We start from the raw sequence: 23,492 nt of genomic DNA on the forward strand, positions 1-23,492 counted from the left end.
GGCTCCTAGCATAGCTAATTTATACATGACCAAATTTGAAGAACAACACTTGTATGTTCATCCTTATTTCCAACACATGGTATGTTGGTTTAGGTTTATAGATGATATCTTTTTCATCTGGACATCATCAGGGGAGTCTTTACAGTTGTTTATTTCCTGGATCAACTCTCTTACAATAAACCTTAAATTCACTCATACCTGTCATACTCATAGTATCTCGTTTTTAGATACTGAGGTCATCTGTGAGAATGGCATTCTTTCTACGAGGATGCATCATAAACATACTGAAAAAAACAATCTGTTATCCTATGCTAGTTGCCATCCCAGACGCCTTAAAACGGCAATCCCGATAGGCCAATACTTACGGGCACGAAGGATTTGCACTAATCTTCATGATTTTCAAATGGAAGCAAAAAATCTAAGAGAGAAATTCCTTAGTAGGGGCTATCCTGAATCTGTTATACGAAAGGCTTATTTACGCGCTCGTTATGCGAACAGGGATTTACTTCTTGCTCAAAGAAAGAAAGAAACATCCACAAATCAAATTTGTGTTATCTCCCATTCTAATCAATCTGCTCTGATAGCCCAAAGCTTACATAAACACTGGCATGTTTTACAGTTACATCCAATTTTTAAAGAACATCCTTGCATTGCATTCACCAGAGGCAGAAATTTATCCGAACATTTGGTCTCTTCGGACTTTACTGTACATCATTCCTCCCAGATAATGACAGGCAGTCACGGCCCGTGTGGCCGTTGTTCTGTGTGTTCTACCTCGTATCAAGGATCTTTTTGGATACATCCCAAAACTTTACGGAGGTATCAATTGCGAGCTGTGACATCGTGTGCTTCATCATACGTTGTTTATGTGATTTCCTGCCCATGTGGATTATATTATGTGGGTTGTACTACCCGGGCTATCAGAGCAAGAATAATTGAACATCGTAGTTGCCTAAAGACTGAAAAACTAACGGCTCCTATGGTGGCTCATAATTTGAAACACCACCATACATTTGTCCAACTCAGGTGGTGCGTGTTGGAACAAATCCCCAGCACCTACAAGGGAGATAAACAAAGTCATCTTCTGGTTAGAGAAAATTTCTGGATTTTCACTTTACGAGCATCCTCTCCTTTTGGTCTCAATGAGAACGTTGACAAATGTTTCACATAAAGATTGACACTTATTAGTGTGTTTTGTCTTCTTATAATTCTTTTTGACTCATTAACATCTTTTTTATTTTTTTTGACGTTTTCTCACGTCATGACGCTCCCGTCATGACGCTTGCGTATACCCAGGTGGAGCTCTTTAAATTGTATTATAAGAACTCTCTGTTTCAGGCATTCATTTGCCAGTGCAGCCTGATTGTGCCGCTGCCAAGAGTCATTTCGGTCTCTATATTTTTGAGATTGTGGTGTTTTTGACAAATTCTTCAGTCATCTAACTAAATCTTTTGCTCCCTCCTGATGAGGAAATTGAAACAGGACCTGTCGAGTGAGCAGAATGAGTGAAACTTTTGATTGTGTATGGAGTGAGTGAAAAGCTTTATGGACTTTTATTGAATAGCTTTTCTGATTGGAACTTTACCTTCATGAACTTTGTACCGCATTGCTGGCGAGTGAACTGAATGAGAACTTAAGAGAACATTGCATTGACAACTTTATTCCCTTAATGAATACGCTTTAGACGAGCGGGACTTTTCTAACAAAGAACATTACAGAGTCGTCATTGGATATCTCGGAAGTTCATCTCGATGTGGAATTACAGAGCTAAGTACATGTTTGCACATTTTTTATCTTGTCACGTTTGAGTTTCACCTTTTGATACATTTACTTTTTCGTTTATATGCATTGAGGATTTTTCTTTCACTTTTGAATTTTTTTGGTAGCATTTATAATAATTTTTTGTTAGACCTTGGATTCTCATTTCTTATTATTATTATATTTTTTCACATTTTTGTTTTTTGTAAGGGAGGTTTCAGAGAGATTTTTTGTCTCATGACTTTCTCTTCTGGGGTCTGCACCTGGGGATTTTAGTAGCCTTGTTTCATGTGTGGACCTTTTAAATATTTTTGTAGGTTTCAAAGGGACAATGTGATGTACGAGGCTGGGTTTATTTAGATTTATTTCTAAGTGTTTATCACTGTATAAACTCCGCCTGGGGCCAATGGTTGAAATAAGGGCATCGGGCCCGTACTGATTGATCCCTTTGATCCATTTAATTTAATTTAATTTAATTAAGGTTTTTTTCATTTGAGTTAGGGTGTATTCACACTCTTGTACACACGTGCATTATCCCCAGGGGCATTCCAGGAGTGATTTTCATGTGAGATACCAATTTTTCATAGTTGTATTGTTACGTATATTGGTATCCATTTATATATTTTTTGGTATAGTTTTTTGATCTTGTAGCTGGGACATTTAGATCATTTGTTATTCTACTGTCCATTGATACTTGCTTTTTGGAAATCAATATGGGGTCAAATAAATAGTTTGTTAGATAATCCTATGACACCTTATTGTTTGGCATGTCAATGAGGGCTAAGAGCCAAATATCCTCTAATAATAATAAGCTTCTACTCATTATGACAGGGGTTGCCTTACAACCAGTGGCGTACCTAGGGTATGTGGCACCCGGGGCCCATCATTTTTTGATACCCCCCCCTATGTAAAAAAATATTTTTTGTAATGACCATGAAACAGAATAAATGGTCAGAATAGAAACAGGCAGTGAAAATTTTCTTATATTCCAAACATAACATAACATAAATTATGTCTGAATTGTCATGACATGAGAAGTACATATGGAGTAGTTGCAGGTGATGCTTGGGACAGTTCTGATTGTGTTAGTTCGGTTTTATGTGTTTTTTGAATAGAAGGGTTTTTATTTCTTTTTGAAGGTTTTGCAGTCTGTGGTCGATGTCAATTGGTTGTAGAGTTGGGGGTCGAGTGTTGCAGCTCGAATGGCTAGGAGGTTGTCGAACAGTTTTTTTCTTTTGACGTTTTTGGTTGGAGGGTGTGTGAATGGTGCGTGAGTTCTCCTATGTCTGGTTGAGGTGGATTGAATTATTTAGCTGAAGAAATTAGTTACCCCCTCATCCCACACACATTAATTCTCTTCCATTTTTGTTCCCATTATAAAAAACACTGATAAGTTCCCAGAAAAAAAATACATTAAAATAAGAAGTGAAAACAAAGGCCCCTACAGATGAGAACATAACATAAGAATAGCCTAACTGGGTCAGACCAATGGTCCATCATGCCCAGTAGCCCATTCTCATGGTAGCCAATCCAGGACACTAATACCTGGTCAAAACCCAAAGAGTAGCAACATTCCATGCTACCGATCCAGGGCAAGCAGACACTTCCCCCATGTCTTAATAACAGATTATGGACTTTTCCTCCAGGAATTTGTCCAAATCTTTCTTAAAACCAGCTACACTATCTGCTTTTACCATAACTTCTGGCCACTTCATTTTTAAGTTTAGATCTTTCCTTTCAAACAGAGACCTTGCTAGATGTCAAATACAGCACAAGGTAACTTCACATGGACTTAGCTGTGCAGGAAATGTGAATCTCCTCATACACTCACCATATAGTGCAAAAATGTGCAAAGGTCTGTTTTTTTCTTTCGATCACTACATAGCCTAATGCCACACAAGCAGCACTGTTACAAACATATTCTGTAGGTCAATGCTAAGGATAACAAAGTTTCCTTCCTTGGACCAGAAGGAGATAAACCACTGGAAGAGATCCCAAAACAACACCCAAAGACCCACTCAGTGTGTGAACCAGTTGAGTGGAGTGGACTAACTGGGGGGTGGAAATGGGCCCGGAGTTTGCTCAGCAGAATTTCCCAGACCACCTCTTCCTCTCAACACATTGACACGCTGCCACCATCACCACTAGGAACACCTCACTGGGTAGGCCAGCTATGCTATAAACTTTATAAAACACATTATTATATTTTCTTATAAAGCACATATTTTAACTGAACTCTCTGACATCCTCAGCCTTTCCATTCACAAAAATAGAAGGAAGAAAAGTTCCCATTTCCTGCTGTCTCATGTCCCCGGCCTATACAATATTTTTTTTCTGCAGACCCTTTAAAAGTCTGACCAAATCCTCGTTTCACTTGCATTATAAAGTACTGAGGATGCCATCTCTTCCCAATCCCAGGTCCTAAAGTCTAAGACAGTAGCGCAAACTAATGCTGCCAGATACAGGAAAAAAAAATTTTGATTCGATTCAGCCCTATTGAATTGGTTTTTCAATTCGATTTTCCTGCCCAGTTGAGTGATTTTTTTCAAAACTCCTGGTGGGTTTTATAGTTTTTTCACCCCCTTTGGCTTCTCCTAACCACACTGGCGCTGTGGTGTAAATAAAATAAAGAAACAAAAAGGACTTTTCCTCTCTCTGTTAAATCCTAGCTCACGTTTGCAGTCCAACACCAGCTCTGGCAGGATACACATTTCAAATCTGACATATTATAATCACAAAACAGAAAATAAAATTAATTTTTCTACCTTTTGTTGTCTGGTTATATTTCAAATCTTGTTGGTCCAAGGCTCTGGTTTTCTTCTGATAACTTGCTTGCCAGGGTCTCCTTCTTTCTGCATGCTAACCATCCATCTGCCAACTCTGTCCTCCCTTTCCATTTCCCTTCCCTTCCCAGGAAGTCTGGTATCTTTCCATTTTTTCATCTCCCTCCACAGATCCACTTTTTCTTAAATACCCTTTCATCCGGCATCTCTCCCTCCTTCCCCACCATCCCAGAGTCCACCATCTCTCCCTTTCTTTTCCTAATTACCCTCCTATCCAGTATCTCTATCCCTCCTCCACACCATCCCTTGTGTCCAATTTCTCTCCCTTTCTGTTCCTTCCCTCCCTAAATCCCATGGTCCATCATCTCTCTCCCTCTCCTCTATTTTCAGACCCATTATTTCTTCCCCCCCCCAAAGTTTGGCATATGCACGTCTCTTTGAACACCTCCTTCCCTCCGTGTACTTCTAAATCATGGTCCCCTCCAAAGGCCTGTCCCCCCTTGAAGGCCTGTCCCACCCCCTTGTAGGCCTGCACCCCCCCTGAAGGCCTGCACCCCCCCTCGAAGGCCTGCACTCCCTTGAAGGCCTGCACCCCCCCCTCGAAGGCCTGCACTCCCTTGAAGGTCTGCACCCTCCCCCCCGAAGGCCTGTCCCCCACTTGAAGGCCTGTCCCACCACCTTGTAGCTTCTCCCCCCCTTGTAGGCCTGCCCCCCCCTTGAAGGCCTGCCTGCCTGCCTTTCCCCCCCTTGAAGGCCTGCACCCCCTTGAAGGCCTGCACCCCCTTGAAGGCCTGCACCCCCCCGAAGGCCTGCACTCCCTTGAAGGTCTGCACCCCCCCCGAAGGCCTGTCCCCCCCTTGAAGGCCTGTCTCACCCCCTTGTAGGCCTGTCCCCCCCTTGTAGGCCTGTCCCCCCTTTAAGGCCTGCCTGCCTGCCTTTCCCCCCCTTGAAGGCCTGCACCCCCCCTTGAAGGCCTGCACCCCCCCCTTGAAGGCCTGCACCCCCCCTTGAAGGCCTGTCCCCCCCTTGTAGGCCTGTCCCCCCCTTGAAGGCCTGCCTGCCTTTCCCCCCTTGAAGGCCTGCCTGCCTTTCCCCCCTTGAAGGCCTGTTCCCCCCCTTGAAGGCCTGCACCCCCCCTGAAGGCCTGCCTGCCCCCCTTGAAGGCCTGCACCCCCCCCCGAAGGCCTGCACTCCCCCCCCCCGAAGGCCTGCACTCCCTTGAAGGTCTGCACCCCCCCCGAAGGCCTCTCCCCCCCCTTGAAGGCCTGTCCCCCCCCTTGAAGGCCTGTCCCACCCCCTTGTAGGCCTGTCCCCCCCTTGTAGGCCTGTCCCCCCTTTAAGGCCTGCCTGCCTGCCTTTCCCCCCCTTGAAGGGCTGTCTCCCCCTTGAAGGCCTGCACCCCCCCTTGAAGGCCTGCACCCCCCCTTGAAGGCCTGCACCCCCCCTTGAAGGCCTGTCCCACCCCCTTGTAGGCCTGTCCCCCCCTTGAAGGCCTGCACCCCTTGAAGGCCTGCACCCCCCATTGAAGGCCTGTCCCACCCCCTTGTAGGCCTGTCCCCCCCTTGTAGGCCTGTCCCCCCCTTAAAGGCCTGCACCCCTTGAAGGTCTGCACCCCCCCCCAAGGCCTGTCCCCCCTTGAAGGCCTGCCTGCCTGCCTGTCACCCCATCCCCCTTGAAAGCCTGCTTGCCTGCCCGCCCGCCCCACCCTGAAGGCCTGATGCCCCGACCCACCCCGAAGGACCGCTCGCCCCCCTGGCCTCCCCGCACCACCTATGAAGCAGCCGCAGCAGGATCGCGAAGTCAGCGTCAGCGATCCCTGCGCTACGTTCCCGCCCCTCCTCTGACGTCAGAGAAGGGGCGGGATCGCGGCGCAGGGATCGCTGACGCTGACTTCGCGATCCTGCTGCGGGCTGCTTCACAGGTGGTGCAGGAAGGTCAGTGGGGCGAGCGGTCCTTCGGGGGTGGCGGGGGACTGAACGGCAAGGCCGGGAACACCCCCTTAGGGCTGGCACCCGGGGCGCACCGCCCCCCCGCCCCCCCCTTGGTACGCCACTGCTTACAACAGACAACGAATAATTGGAAAAATTGGGATAGGCTGAATTATAGCTTTTGGTGGAACTCTTTGTATCACATATTTAAAATGGAAAGGATAATTGCCATGCAGCAGGGAAATTTTAAGAAATTTCAGGATATTTGGGAGCAATTAACAAGATACTGTAAAGATTGAAATTACAGCATAGAATAAATATTACATTCTTTTTCCTTTTCATACACATCCAGGGTGAGGGTGGGTGGGAATATTTTATGATTTCTTTCGCTTATGAATAATTGTTGGGAGGGGGAATAATTGACATGAGTTAGAATTTGAAGATATATTAAGTGATGTTAAAGTATAAAATGTATGTATTTTATGTTACACTTATTGTGAGTTTTAAAAATGAATAAAGATTTTTAAAAAATGTATTAGTCCAATAAAATGGTATTATCTTTTACCATTTTTTGTTTTATTTTTATTTGTTAATTTATAAAGTGATTTGTTGTTTCTCTTTTTTTTCAAATTTACATCTATCTTTATATTTTGTTTAAGAACATAAGAATTGCCGCCGCTGGGTCAGACCAGTGGTCCATCATGCCCAGCAGTCCGCTCACGCGGCGGCCCTCTGATCAAAGATCAGTACCCTGAAACTAGCCCTACCTGAGCATGTTCCGGTTCATCAGGAACTTGTCTAACTTTGTCTTGAATCCCTGGAGGGTGTTTTCCCTTATGTCAGACTCTGGAAGAGCGTTCCAGTTTTTTACCACTCTCTGGGTGAAGAAGAACTTCCTTAGGTTCGTACGGAATCTATCCCCTTTCAATTTTAGAGAGTGCCTTCTCGTTCTCCCTACCTTGGAGAGGGTGAACAACCTGTCCTTTTCTACTAAGTCTATTCCCTTCAGTACCTTGAATGTTTTGATCATGTCCCCTCTCTAATCTTTCACTGTATGGCAACTCCTCCAGCCCCTTAACCATCTTAGTCACTCTTCTCTGGACCCTTTCGAGTAGTACCGTGTCCTTCTTCATGTACGGCGACTAGTGCTGGACACAGTACTCCAGGTGAGGGCGCACCATGGCCGGGTACAGTGGCATGATAACCTTCTCTGATCTGTTCATGATCCTCTTCTTCATCATTCCTAGCATTCTGTTCGCCCTTTTCACCGCCGCCACACATTGCGTGGATGGCTTCATCGACTTGTTGATCATAACTCCCAAGTCTCTTTCCTGGGAGGCCTCTCCAAGTACCGCCCCGGACATCCTGTATTTATGCATGAGATTTTTGTTACCTACATGCATCACTTTATATTTATCCACATTGAACCTCATCTGCCATGTTGATGCCCATTCCTCGAGCCTGATTATGTCACTTTGCAGATCTTCGCAATCCCCCTGTGTCTTCACTACTCTGAATAACTTTGTATTGTCCACAAATTTAATCACCTCACTCATCGTACCAATGTCCAGATCATTTATAATGGTGTTAAAGAGCACAGGTCCAACCACTGAGCCCTGCGGCACCCCACTGGTGACGCTCTTCCAGTCCGAGTATTGCCCATTTACCCCCACTCTCTGTTTCTTATGCTCCAGCCAGTTTTTAATCCACGTGAGTGTTTCACCCTCGATTCCATGGCTCACAATTTTCCGAAGTAGTCGTTCATGCAGAACCTTGTCAAACGCCTTCTAGAAATCCAGATATATAATGTCGACCATGTCTATCTGTCTGTTTACTCCTTCAAAGAAGTGCAGCAAGTTCATCAAACACGATCTGCCTTTGCTAAAACCATGCTGACTGGTCCTCATCAGCCTGTGTCCATCAAGATGATCAATGATGCAGTCCTTTATCAGTGACTCTACCATCTTTCCCGGTACCGAAGTCAGACTCACCGGTCTGTAGTTTCCCGGATCTCCCTTCGAACCTTTCTTGAACATTGGTGTAACATTCACCACCTTCCAGTCTTCCGGAATCTTTCCCGATTTGATTGACAGATTGGCTATTAGTTGAAGCAGTTCAGCTATGGTCCCTTTCACTTACTTGATGACCCTCGGATGGATGCCATCCGGTCCTGGGGATTTATCGCTCTTAAGCCTATCAATCTGCCTACACACCTCCTCTAGACTGACTGTCAATCCTGTCAGCTTTCCGTCTTCGTTTCCAGCATATAGCCTGATGGGTTCCGGTATGCTGTGTAGATCTTCTTCGGTAAATACAGATGCAAAAAATGTGTTCAGTTTGTCAGCGATTGCTTTGTCCTTCTTTAGCGCTCCCTTTATTCCATGGTCATTCAGTGGTCCCACTGCTTCCTTCGTGGGTCGTTTCCCCTTAATATATCAAAAGAATGGCTTGAAGTTCTTTGCCTCCTTGGCTATTTTTTCCTCGTAGTCTCTTTTGGCCCCTTTTACCGCCTTATGGCACCTGCGTTGATGTTGTTTGTGCTTGCTCCAGTTTTCATCCGTTTTTGACCTTTTCCATTCCTTAAACAAAGCTTTCTTGTCTCTGATCGCTTCCCTCACTTCTACACTGAGCCACACCGGTTCCTTGTTCTTTTTCCTCTTGGATCCCTTCTTGATACGCGTTATATATAGATTTTGCGCCTCGGTGACTGTGTCCTTAAAAAGAGGGACCAAGCTTGCTGTAGCATTTTTACAATGCTTAATCCTCTTCTTGATCTTCTTCCCTACCTTGAGTCTTTTCCCTTCATAATTCCCTTTTCAGAAGTTCAGTGCCGTGGCTATCGTTTTGGACCAATGTTTCTCCCCTGCATCCAGATCGAAGCGGACCATTTAGAATTAAGTCCAGAATTGCATTTCTTCTAGTATTTTCCTTGACAAATTGTTCCAGGAAGCAATCGCCTACAGAATCCAAGAACTTGGTCTCTCTTACGCAGTCAGAGGTGCCTAGGTTCCAGTCTATTCCCGGATAGTTGAAGTCACTCTTGATAACTGTGTTGCCTCCCTTGCAGTTGTGTTTAATCTCGTCCGTCATTTCTCCGTCAATTTCTTCGGACTGCCCTGGAGGTCGGTAGTAGATGCCGATCTTCATTTCCAGGCCATTTGTTCCTGAAATTTTGACCCATAGAGACTCTAACTTATCCGTCAGTTGTGGCGTGTTCTCTCCAGTAGATTCAATTCCCTCTTTGACATATATGGCAATGCCCCCACCTTTTTGAGCCACTCTGTCTCTGCGATATAGTTTGTATCCCGGTAGCACAGTGTCCCAGACGTTTAGTATTGGGGGATATGCACCACTGTTTCTTCACCCCCTAAACTGTACTGTTCCTTTGGTTTGTAGCACAAGCCAGCATGCTGAATGCTCTGCACTGCTCCGATGGTCATAGAATTTCTATGATCATCAGAACAGCGCAGAACGTTCAGCCCGCCAGTCAGTGCTAAAAATCTTTTCTGTGCTTATGATTACTTATTCCATACTGGGTGAGGTTTTCTGTTAGCGTTGACCAGCCTTGTTTGGTGAAATGCAACAGGCATGGTTCCTCGGAGCACCTTGAATAAATCTGATTTGAATCTCCTTATTGTCTGCTGATCTTCTTTTGTTCCATGTTGGATTTTTTTGGTGGACCGCTTGCCTTGTTGTTTTGTTACAAATTAACATACATGGAGTGGAGCTACAGATTTGGTTGTTTATACATACATATGGGTTAAAATTGGATGACATAGAGTGAGGCAGTTAAGAGGAGTTACGAACTTTGTTATTAATATAGACTTATGTTTCGGATAGTATTACTGATGTACAATGCATTTGAACACTTTTATATACGTATGGAAAGGTTCAGAGTTAAAGTCTTGGGCAAGTAGGTGGGAAGGGAAGGAAGGGGGGATTTGTTCAGAGATGTTTGGGGCTTGCATAGAATTAAAATTACACTGGCACTGGTAAGGTAATCTTTGTTTTGAATTTTATAATAAAAGAAATACAAGTGGAAATAAAGAAGTAAATAAGAAAACAGATAGATAAATGGGGGTGGGGCATGGGTGGGCTAGGGGGCCCAGAGTACTTGTGTTCCCTAGGGGCCCTCGAAGAATTAATCCTTCCCTGGCTGCATATGCCTTTCAGTGCTATAGAAATGATAAATTAGCAGTAGTAGTTTTCTTTGGAAATTAATGGTGTCATATAGGTAACTGGGAGTGCTGACAACATAGGGTCTGAGGATAGAGTCCATGTAGCCAGACATTCTTAATGTGGTGGTGGTAATGCTAGAACCAGTAGGTGTCTTTGTATTTTGGGTAATAGGTAGAAAATACTTGGTCAAGACTCATGGCCTGTGTCAAGTTTAATTCTTTGGTGCACACCAATAGAAATCATTTCAGGAGACTATACAGGGAGTCTCCAAGTTACAGATGCCCGACTTAAGTATAACTCGTACTTAAGAACGCGGTTACAGCTTCATTTGATTTCACTGATCAGTATTTCCAGTGGCATAGACTCCTACACTTCTCCTGTAGTAGATTCAGAAATGATGCATGGCCACATTAAGAGCACTGTGGTCATGTGCTCTGTACTGGCCCTTTTGTCAGCTGGGAGCAGAGATAAGCAGTGAGAATCTTAAAAATCTACAAGTTCTGAGTTGCATACAAATCTGACTTAAAGACAGCTTTAAAAATGTAACTTGTTCTTAACCCGGGGACTACCTGTAGTTTTCTTCTAGTATTACTCCATGAGGTATGAAGGAACTTGTAAAATGTGTTAAAGAATTGTCTCTTTGCCTATCTTGTGTAGCCTGTGGTAACTATGGCTTGTTTCTTTGGTAATGATAGGATTGTTTCTGAGGCCATCAGTGGCTTCCAGTTCCATATCACTGAGGTTATAGGGAAGTAGTATATGTTCCGGGATAGCAGTATTTTTAAAAGATTGATGGGTGCAAACATAGTTACATATGATTTGATATAAGCAAAGGAAAGTCATTTTTAGAAAGGCATCATAATTTCAACATAATTGCCTCTGTTTACTGCACGATTCAAAACACAAACACTGTGCATTATTTGAATATGGGCAAGGACTGGGATTTCAGAAGGTAGGGATTTCTTTACAGGACAAAAAAAAATGAAGTTTTTGGTCCATCTGGGCCTTTTATTATTATTTTTTCTTTCATAGCAGCTGTCATTTCTATTCCTCTTGTTTCATCCTCAGTCTCCATATTTTGCTCTTTGTTATCACTGGTTCTTCTTTCCCCCCCCCTCCCCACCACGCTCTCTTATAAGTGTAGACATTGTACAGTCAACATGAAAATGTGGTTCATGGCCTTTGTGATGCAAATTTTGGCTTTACACAATAAATATCTCTCTGTTGAGGAGGGTGTGCACCAGTGGCATAGACAGGATTGACTTTTTGGTGGGGCCTGAAATTAACCTGGAAGACACTAGGTAGTGTGGATGTTGACACCGCCTTCAGTTCTCTGCTCATTGGCCTGAGATTCATGCAACTGGCTCCAAACTAGTGATGCCATGATGCACCCAGGCCAAGCTGTGGCTATGCCCCTGGTGTGCACATTCTTCCAGTGTATGAACTGAGCCCCAGATCCGAAAGGCTTTAAAGTTAAGATGCACACATTTCTTTTCTTTTTCAGGAATTTTGTCTTGCTGGCAAAACATAGTGGAAAATGCAAAATAACGAAATACTGAAGCCTGCCAAATACTTCTCGGAACTAGAGAAGAGTGTGCTACTTGCGCTAGTCGAGAAGTACAAATATGTTCTTGAGTGTAAAAAGAGTGACGCGAGAACCATTGCACTGAAACAGCGCACCTGGCAAGCACTTGCCTATGAATATAATTCTCAGCCTAGTGTGTCATTGAGAGATTTCAAGCAGCTGAAAAAATGCTGGGAGAATATCAAAGCAAGGACCAAAAAAATCATGGCGCACGAGAGAAGAGAAAAGGTCAAGTGGAGTGTTGGCCCAGCTATGAACAGTCATGAGTCGCTGAAAGAGAGAGTTGCCAGCATGATTCCGGAGCAGATTTACTTTTTGCAGAATCCCCAGGAGGAAGATTCTGAGTTCCAGCAGGATACTTCTAACCAAGGTATAAACGCAGCTGCACGTGTGTGTGCGCACAGGTGGGAGTCAGCTCTTAGGTTTCCAATGGCAGAGGTAATGCCAAAAGAGGTGTTTATCACTCTTCAGATTTTCTTCTGTTTATCACAGATTTGCATAGGGAAAGTAAAAGTAAGATACTTCTTTTGTTTAATATTAAAATGAGCAACAACAATCGGTAGTAATAAAAAAATGCTTTGGTAGTGTGAGGGAGAGAGGCATATAGTCTATGAATCAATAATTGTATATGTGTTTTGTTAGGGAAGGGTTGGCTCAGCAAGTGTTCCTGTTCAGTCAGAACTGGCATCTGTTGGGGATTGTGTCATGACCTTTCATTTACAACTATTCATGGTTTATTCCCTTTCCCACCTCAACCTAGACATCACTGCAAACATCCAGGGACCACACCGTAGGCTAGAATTACTAAAGTTTGCTATTGCATTGCAGTAGTGTACTTCCATCATTGATATGCACTAGTAATAAATACTGTAGGTCCCATTGCTAAAAATGGAGCCATCAATAAATGTGTTAATGTGTGCTAGCATGCCATAAATCCAGCCTTGTGGTACCCTTCAGAATTCAGCTTAACTGGCCTTTTCAGCCTGGCCTCTAGGTATAGTTGTTAAACTATGGCTGAAACTCCTTCTTCCCCAGGAACTCTGAATGCTGCTTCCACATTAACCTGAGCCAGGCTGCAAATCAAACCCAGATTCTCTGCATGGTAGCACACAGCACTTAGCTATCAAGGTGGCTCTTGAATCAACAATTCTGATGAATTCTAGATTTATTTTAAGGCCAGGTACTTATTGCAAAATCTTGCAATCTGGAAAGGTAGATTTTAGAGACATTTTGAATCAGGGGAGGGGAGAAACTTAACCATGTAGATCAGTGGTCTCAAACTTGCGGCCCTCCAGGTACTATTTTGAGGCCCTCGGTATGTTTATCATAATCGCAAAAGTAAAATAAAACAGTTTCTTGATCATATGTCTCTAGCTATAAATTACAATATTATTATAAGACTTAGCTAAAAGGAAAGATTAATAAACTATAAAGAGTTTTTACCTCATGCAAAATTGTCATTTCTTTAATAAGACATTAACTATTTTTTCTGAGGCCTTCCAAGTACCTCCAAGTCTAAAATGTGGCCCTGCAAAGGGTTTGAGTTTGAGACCACTGATGTAGATAGAATACAGAGTTATAATGAAGATCAAAAATGTTAAGTGAGTAACAATAACACTAAAGAATTGGCTCACACACCTGGTGAGCCAATATATATTGTCCTTTGCCTTGTTATATCCTATTGACATATACATATTTGCACTTTATGAATTATTAATAGGCACTTTGCACTTATATTTCTCTTTAGAATTACAGTGGTACCTCGGTTTACGAGTGCACCAGTTTGCGAGTGTTTTGCAAGACGAGCAAAACATTTGCAAACTTGGTGCCTCGTAAACCGAGCTTGCCTCGCTGTATGAGCGCCCCCCCCCCCCGCGATCCGGCATCCCCCCGCTCGCGTTGCCCCCCCCTCCACCGCGATCCTACTACCCCCCCCCCCCCCCCGAGCAGTCAATGACACCCTTTATCCGACTTGGCTCCAGTGCCGGCGCCCGAAGATCCTCCCTCTTCTGGCGCGGCCTGGGCTGGGCTGTGCATCGGAGATCCTCCTTCTTCTGGGCTGGGCTGGGCTGGACTGGCTTTGAGCATTTGCGCATGCTCAAAGCCTTCTGATCTCACTCTCAATCTCGGAGAGAGCGAGACTAGAAGGCTTTGAGCATGCGCAAATGCTCAAAGCCAGTCCAGCCCAGCCCAGCCCAGAAGAAGGAGGATCTCCGACGCACCGCCTAGCCGCGCCAGAAGAGGGAGGATCTTCGGGCACCGGCACTGGTGCCAAGTCGGGTAAAGGGTGTCATTGACTGCTCGGGAGGGGGGAAAGTAGGATCGCGGTGGAGGGGGGACAACGCGAGCGGGGGGGAAGCTGGATCGCGGGGAGGGGTTTGGAACAGCATCGGATTCCTCAAGGGGGGGAGGGAGAATGGAGCAGTGCCGGTAGCCTCGTGGGGGGGCGGGGAGGAGGTGGAACCAATCAAAGCAGTTTCCCTTACTTCCTATGGGGAAACTTGGTTTGATATACGAGCAATTTGGTTTACGAGCATGCTTCTGGAACGAATTATGCTCGTAAACCAAGGTTCCACTGTATTTGTAAGGCATTTCTCTCTCATCTCTTGCACTTTATACATAGGTATTGTCTCATCATATGTTCATTGTAAGGTCTACTATTTTTATAGTATTAACCTATTTATTATTATTGTTATTGTTTTATTCATTAGGTAGGTTCTTATTCACTAGGTGTGTTTTCAGGGAGTGTATGTATTTATTATGCCTTTATAACCCCTTTTCCTTGGTGTAAAAGTCTATTTTCTTCCTGGGAATGTGATTTGATTTGCATTTTCACCAATTTATTATAGACTATGTGATGTATGAGGCTATTCTCATTTAGACTGCGGTCTGGTGCTGGTCACCTTTTGAGATATTGCCTGAGCCAGAGGTTTACGTTGATTCATTAAGGGCTCATACTGATGTCCATTGTTTATAAATTTATAGATTTGCCTCACTCCTCTAGACTTTTTTCTTCCAAGGACCAGGTGTGTGAGCCAATTCTTTAGTGTTATTTTTGTTTTTTGGATATTATTGGCTTCTATCCATTTAGGGTTCTTACTATTGTGCTGTTTTGGTAAAGTGAGTAGCAAGCCATGCTGCCTAAAATGATTGATGATGAAAGCCTGTGCAGTACAATGTGGATTTTAGACTCTCAAAGCATTTGATGAAGCATTAGGATCTACAAAGAATGGAATTTTCCCTAGCATCTATTTAAGTTATCAACACACTGCATTCTGTAGATAATATAATATGTAGATAATATAATAATATTGTAAGAATTAGTACAACCTTTACCTAATTACCAGTCCAAGATTTTAGGTTGTTATGTAGTAATAAGATGTTTAGGACAAAGGCTTTATAAGTTTTATAGAAATATGGTGATTTTTGTCCTTTTTGATTGGTTCAATAAGGACTCCTTGTTTAAAATAAAAGAAAAAAGAAATATGGTGATTTGAAAAACTTTTGTTCCCCTCCTGATTTCCCCTATTATTGCTTATAATGTGTCACACTGAATAGTTTCTGATTTTGAAACAAAATGTAATATTAAACAAAGGGACCTGAGTAAACATATTAACACAATTTTATTTATTTAAGGAACACAATTATCTAGCACCCTTATCACCCATGTAAAAAAGTAACTGCTCTTAGGGCCAGATTCTCAAAAATTGGTGTTAAATACTGACAGGGTGCTGTCGCAGGCGTTCTTGTAGAGATTTTAAAAATGCGAATCATTCTTAAAAAAATTGCTCATGTAAATGAGGTTGGCGGACAGTAGTGAAGATTTGCTAAATTTGTATGTGCCTATCACTGATGATAGCTATGGGCATATGTGCAGAATAAAGGCAAAAAAGTAAAAATGACAAAAAATCAAGCCGCAAGTAATCCTCTCCTGCCACCAAGCAACACCCCTCCCCCCCCGGCAGCAAGAGAGATGCCCAATCCCGCCACCAACTGACACACCGCTCCGACAGCAGAAGAGATGCCCAATCTTTCCCACTGTCAACCGACCCAACCCCCAACTCTCCTCAGCATCGGCCAACCAGCTCAATCCCCAACCCTCCTAGGCAGAGGAAGAGATGCCCACGCTGTCCTGCTGTCATGCTACACCCCCCCTCCCCCCCGGTTCCTCCAAGGATCCCCTTTCTCTCTCCCTTACCTTTCTTTAAATGACTGGCCGGAGGGATGCCTACCCCGGCCAGCTGGCCTGCCACGTCAAAATAGCCTATCCTTCCCTGGTGCATCCTGAGGCTCTGGCCCAGATTGTTTAAGGCCCCTCCTATGGGAGGGGCCTTAAACAATCTAGGCCAGTCAGAGCCTTAGGCCCCTCCCCAGATGCATCGGCGAGGAGCCTAAGGCTCCGATTGGCCCGGACGCCTAAAGCCTCACCCATAGGAAGGGCCTTAAACAACCTGGGCCAATCAGAGCCGCCCCACCCCAGTGCATCCCAGGATGCACTGGGGAGGGGAAGGCCCATTTTGAAGAGGCAGGCCAGCTGGCTGGAGGGAATAGGCATCCCTCCAGCCTGCTATCTAAAGAAAGGTAAGGGGAGAGGGCGGGAGTAGTTGGAAGCACGGGGGGGGCAGATATAGCATGGTGGCGGGAGAGCGTGAGCATCTCTCCCACTGCCAAGGAGGTTGTGTCAGCGGCGGGAGAGATTAGGCATCTCTCTTGCTGCCAGAGGGGTGTGTCAGTTGGCAAAGTGAGAGAGTGGGCATCTCCCACTGCCGAGGGGGGGGGCTATAATGCACGCGCTCAAGAAGTATGCTTTTACTACTCCCACTAAAAAAAACTGTAATTTTTTTTGGTCATTAGCCACAGTCAAATGCACGCTTGGCACCCCCGGACCAGTTGATGATTTTTGTTGCTGCTCTTGGAGAATGGCTTGGCGATGTTTAAGAATCCACCGGAGTGCTCACTTGAATACTGAAAAGCCCATTTGCATGGCAGTGTCGGAGACTGCTATTAAGCTCAGAAAAGACTGTCATAAGCCATTTTGATAATACATCGCTAAAATGCATGCAGGCTAAACCGGCTGGAACTGGTTTAGTGACTGCGTTAAATGCCTGGTTTTTTTTGTTTGTTTTGAGAATCTAGGCCTCAGTTCCTAGATTCCAAGTTTATTAATTGTTTATATACCAGGTTGTCTTAAGTGGTTTTACATTCAGATACTCAAGCATTTTTCTCAATCTGTCACAGCAGGCTCACAATCTACTTAGAGTACCTAGGGCAATAGAGGATTAAGTGACTTGCCCAGGGTCACAGCACAGGGAGCAGTGTTGGGCTTGAACCCACAGCCTGAGGGTGCTGCGGCTGTAGCTTTAACCACTAGGCCACTCCTTCCTCAAGCAACCAATTGACTAAATTGGTGCACTGACCACTGACAGCATTTAATTAATAATTAGATTCAGCTGATTGAAAACAACCAGGTTTGATTTCAGCCAGCCCAGTTGAATCTAAACTTGACTCTATATTGAACCTTAACATGAGTGAAGTAGTTCCCTCAAAGTTTCTAGAAGAATGCTATGCCACTATCAAAGGAAATTCTAGAAGAAAATAAATCAGTCTATAAAGGGTTACAGAGTTATTTTAATGTTCTGGAATTCCTCTGTGAACCACAGTGAGAACCATTATCTCCAAATGGAGAAGACTTGAAACAGTGGTGAATCTTCCAAGGAGTGGGTGGCCTGTCCAAATTACTCCAAGAGGGTAGCAACAATTCATCTAGGGCAGGGATGCCCAAATGGTCAATCGCAAAGGCAACGTGGGTCGATCACAAAGGCAACTTGAGTTGATCGCATTGCCTTTGCGATCTTCCTGCCTCCCCGAGCCAGGCCAGGCGCGTACAAGCACCAGACCCACAAGCCTTCACCTCTAACGTCAATTCTGACGTCAGAGAGGAAGTTCTGGGCCAGCCGGTGCTTGTACGTGTCAGGCCTGGCTCGGGGAAGCAGGGAAAAATCAGCGTGGTGGCTTGGGGGGGGGTGCAGGGGGAGAGAGAAAGAAACAAGGAAGCGGAGAAATTGGCGCGATGGCTTGGGGGGGCAGGGAGAGAGAAAGAATTGGGGAAGTGGAGAAAGCGCGATGGCTTGGGGGGGCAGGGGGAGAAAGAAAGAAAGGCAGGCAGGGGGAGAGAGGAAGACAATTAAAGAGGGGGCAGGGGAGAGAGAAAGATAGAAATAAAGAGGGGGCAGGGGGAGAGAGAAAGACAGAAATAAAGAGGGGGGGCAGGGTGGAGAGAGACAGAAAGAAAAGGGGAGGGGACAGAAAGAAAGGAAGGCAGAAAGAAAGAAATATTGGATTTACAGAAGGAAGTGCAACCAGAGACTCATGAAATCACCAGACAAAAAGGTAGGAAAAATGATTTTATTTTTAATTTAGTGATCAAAATGTGTCCGTTTTGAGAATTTATATCTGCTGTCTATATTTTGCACTATGGCCCCCTTTTACTAAACTGCGATAGTGGTTTTTAGCGCAGGGAGCCTGTGAGCGTCAGGAGCTGCGAGGGGCATTCAGTGCAGCTCCTTGCACTAAAAACCGCTATTGCGGTTTAGTAAAAGGGGAGAGGGTATATTTGCCTATTTTTGTATAGTTGTTACTGAGGTGACATTGCATGTTTTAAAGTCATCTGCCTTGACCTCTGAAAAATCCCCGAATACAATTGATAATTAACATTTTCTCTGTATACAGTGTGCTTTGTGGTTTTTTTTTTATTTTATTGTTGGTAGATCATTTAGTCTTGGCCATTTTAAAAGTAGCTCGCAAGCCAAAAAGTGTGGGCACCTCTGATCTAGGACATCATAAGTCATCCCAGGAGACCTAAACCTACACCTAGAAGACACAACCTCCACACCAGCAAATAACTGTCTATCCTTCCTCAATGCCTTATCCTTCCAGATCCTAAACCCACAAACCACACATGAAAAAGGTCATCAACTGGACATTGCTGCATTCATGACTCACCAACCATCCAATCCAGCAATCCAAACTCCTAACGGAACATGGTCCCCATCCCTATGGTCAGATCACTACACATACAACTTCAACATCAATTGGACCAAGACCAAACACACACCTCAATCAAAAAAAACCACATATACCACACGCAAACATATCGACCCAACCATTTTTTGGTCAAATGTAGACGAAACTATCCAAGACTGCGACCCAAAAAACTTCATCCTCCACTGGAAAAATGTGTCCACCAACATCCTTGATGATCTGGCCCCCCTACAAACCAAAACCAGAACCAGCAGGAAATCAGACCAATGGTTTGATAATGAATTACTCCAACTCAAAAGACAGTGTAGAAGATTAGAAAGAAAATGGAGAAAAAAGAACCAAGATCAAACAAAAACCGACTGGAAAAAAATCAACAAACAATACAAAACTCTACTAAGGGATAAAAGGAAAAGCTACTATACCAATCTCATAGGCACGGAAACCCAAGATTCCAAAAAAATATTCCAAATCCTGAAAGAATTAACAGACACCAAACCATACACTACCATCACAAACACCCCTCCACCATCACCCACCCTCTTAGCAGAACACTAAAAGAACAAAATTACCAACACCAGAGCCACTCTCATACTTAACCCATCCCATCAAAACCCAATCACAATCCACCCTACAGGAAAAGAGGCAACCGCAGCAGACAGAATTTGGACTCAATTCCCCAACATACAATGGTCAGAATTCAACAAATTCTATAAAAAATACAGCCATGCCTCCTGTGACCTCAACCATTGCCCCTCATATCTTCTTACCACCTCTAGTGTAAAATTCCGCACCAAAATTCTACAATGGATTCAATTCACGCTCACAGAAGGCACATTCCCTGCTGACCTCAGCGAAATCGTCATCACCCCAATCCAAAAAGACCCAAAAGCACCACAAAACCACCCATCTAACTTTAGACCTATAGCCTCAATTCCTCTATATGTCAAAATTATAGAAGGCCTAGTAGCCAAACTCCTCACCGATTACATAGATGACCACAACCTACTCCACCCCATGCAATCAGGCTTCAGAACAAACTTCAGTACAGAGACACTACTAGGCTCCCTTATGGATACCGTCAGACAACAACTTAGTACAGGGAAAAAAATGCTTCTCATACAACTGGACCTAACTGCGGCATTCGACTTAGTGGACCACAACATCCTTCTACAGATCTTAGACGCAATAGGCATCTCAGATAAAGTATACTCTTGGTTTGAAGGATTCTTAAAACTCAGAACCTATAGTGTAAAATCAAACAAAGAAAAGTCAGAATCCTGGTCAAACCCCTGCGGCGTACCACAAGGATCTCCACTATCCCCTACCCTCTTCAATCTCTACACTGCTTCTCTAGGAACGCATCTGGACAATCTGGACATAACCACCTATAGTTATGCTGATGACATCACCATCCTCATCCCATACGATCATTCTAAACCTACCATGATAGACAAAATTCACCAAACACTTGAAACAGTCACAACCTGGATGAAAAATCACAAACTTAAACTCAACCAAGACAAAACCAAATTCATCCTCCTCGAAAATGACAAGGTCCAAACCACAACCAACTTAGATATAAACGCAATCAAATATCCCATCCAAACCACCATAAAACTACTTGGCATGACCATAGACAGATGCTGCACTATGCAACCGCAAATAAATAAAACAATTCAGAAATCATTCGCAATCATGAGAAATCTGAGACAAGTCCGAAAATTCTTTGAAAGAACACAATTCCAACTTATAGTACAATCCCTAATACTAGGTATATTGGACTACTGTAACATCCTCTTCCTTCCTTGCCCTGCAACTACGATAAGACAACTCCAAACAATCCAAAATACAGCTCTGAGACTCATCTACTCATTGAAAAAACATGACCACATCACTGAAGCCTTCATCAACTCACATTGGCTTCCAATCCAAGAAAGAATCCAATTCAAATTCTACTGCATATTATTTAAAACCCTACACGGAGACAGCCCATCATACTTGAACAATCGCCTCATCCAAGCACCCACTACCAGACACAGAAAAACGCACTCCCCATTCATACCCCCCCCCAATCAAGGAAGTAAAAAGAACAAAACTACACGACGGCCTCCTAGCCACTCAAGCCGCAAGGCTGGACAACCAGATCTCCAACCTTCTGATGACCACCCCAGACTATAGGACGTTCAGAAAAGAAATAAAAACCACACTTTTCAAGAAATTCCTGAAACAGCAATAACACCACGACATCTTAGTAACTCTAAAACTGACATTTGATCTACCCATTACTGCACTAATAATAACAAAAGAATCTCCACTATGACCACCTATTAACTCTTTTACAAACCACCTCACCCTCAACAACCCGCAAAATGTCCATAAGATCTAAAATTTACCTCTCTAGCTAATCATTGTAACTCTGTTCTTTTTAAATTAACCTTTTGTAATCCGCCTTGAACCGCAAGGTAATGGCGGAATAGAAATTCCTAATGTAATGTAATGTAATATTGTCCAAAGAGCTGCAGGTCTCTGTAGCCAGAATAAGAGAGATACTGGGCAAAAATGGGATTCATAGGAGAGTAGCAAGATGCAAACCGCTGATATTCAAGAGCAGTAGCTTAGCCTTAGGGGGGTTTGGGCCCCCTCATTTTTGGCTCAGGGTTCCCTCTGCTTTAATGGCAATGTTATTCACATTATAAGGCCTTCTCCAGCTGCAGGCTCTCATCCTGGTTCTAAGAGCCGAGCAAGGCCTCGACAGATATTCCATCTATTTCATGTTAGAGAAGAAAGGGGGCTCCTTCCACCCTGTACTGGACCTCAAAGGAGTCGATCGCTTTCTGGAAATCCTCAGGTTTCAGATGGAAACTCTGCGCTCTTTCATAGCGGGCAGTACAATCAGGAGAGTTTTTAACTACTTGACCTGAAGAAAGCATATCTTCACATACCCATCAGCATTTCTTATGCTTTGCGGAGTTGGTCAGCACTTCCAGTTTTGAGCTATGCCCTTCGGTCTGGCCACGGACCCATGAACCTTCACCAAGGTGATGGTGGTGGTTGCCGCATTCTTTCACGAACAAGACATCAGAGTGCATCTGTATCTTGACAATTGGCTTATCAGAGTGCATCTGTATCTTGACAATTGGCTTATCAGAGCTTCTTCTGAAGCAGAAGGTCGGCAGGCCACAGCCAGAGTCATCGGGTTCTCAACCTTTCCAAGAATATGGTTGCTCTCTTACACACCTTAGAGTATTTGGGAACATGCTTTGATACCCACATTGAAAGGGTGTCTCGAGTCACATTACAAAATCGAGTTTGAGCCTTATTATGTGTTCCTAACCCAATGGCATGGGACTACACCCAGATCCTAGAGTCCATGGTGCTCTCGTTAGAAGTAGTTCCCTGGGCAATAGCGCATATGCGACTACTTCAGTGGTTGCTCTTGGCTCATTGGTCTCTTAGATCTCAGGATTATGCCTATCATCTCCCTTGGGCATGAACTGTCCAAACCAGTATGCGCTGGTGGCTTTGGTCTGCCAATCTAGCTAAAGGGATGTCACTCGCAGTCCCCGAAAGGATGGTGGTAGTCACGGATGCCATTCAAAGAGATTCTGGCGCCCATCGCCTTCACCACAATGCTCAGGGCAAGTGGAATTCGGCAGAAGTTTTCTGGCCCATCAACTGCCTAGAACTACGGGCAATTCAGCTAGCTCTCTTAGCCTTTCATTCTCTCCTGGAGGAGCGGCCCATTCGAGTACTCTCTGACAACGTTGCCACAGTGGCTTATATCAACTGGTAGGGCGGAATACGAAGTACTTGCCTGGCACAGGAGTTGCAACTTCTATTCCAGTGGGTAGAAGCTCATGTTTCTCTCATATCAGTGGCCTGTATACAGGGGATGTCCAACATCCATACAGACTTTCTCAGCCACACTACCTTGAGTCTGGGAGAATGGGAACTATCCCCAGAAGCATTGCTGACACTCTGGGTAGGCCAGCACAAATACTGAAAATATCTCTTATCTGGTGACAGTCTTTCAGAAATTTGTGCCCTTAGTTCTAAACCAGATTGCTGAGAGGCTTCAAACTCACAGATTGAAACTGAACCCCAAAAAGTCCAAGGTATTAATCATAAGTTGTACAAGCAACACATCTCTCTCCTCTGCTATCACCACAGTAGGCTTATGCATTTGTCTGTCGCACACATCAAAGGTTTTAGGAGTAT

At 44.2% G+C, this 23,492-nt stretch overlaps 1 protein-coding gene across 9 annotated transcripts in view; it reads left to right on the top strand.

Moving 5' to 3' along the window:
• MSANTD3 (Myb/SANT DNA binding domain containing 3) overlaps positions 1-23,492 on the top strand; it is a 132,237-nt gene that overhangs the window by 48,883 nt on the left and 59,862 nt on the right. For all 9 annotated transcript variants that reach the window (XM_033929624.1, XM_033929627.1, XM_033929625.1 and 6 more), the window contains one exon: positions 12,153-12,603. In XM_033929624.1, the coding sequence (XP_033785515.1) occupies positions 12,186-12,603 (418 nt within the window). In that variant the 5' untranslated portion in view covers positions 12,153-12,185. The remainder of the gene's footprint in view (positions 1-12,152; positions 12,604-23,492) is intronic.

The sequence above is a fragment of the Geotrypetes seraphini genome, chromosome 2, assembly GCF_902459505.1.
Source record: "Geotrypetes seraphini chromosome 2, aGeoSer1.1, whole genome shotgun sequence".
Taxonomy (NCBI): domain Eukaryota; kingdom Metazoa; phylum Chordata; class Amphibia; order Gymnophiona; family Dermophiidae; genus Geotrypetes; species Geotrypetes seraphini.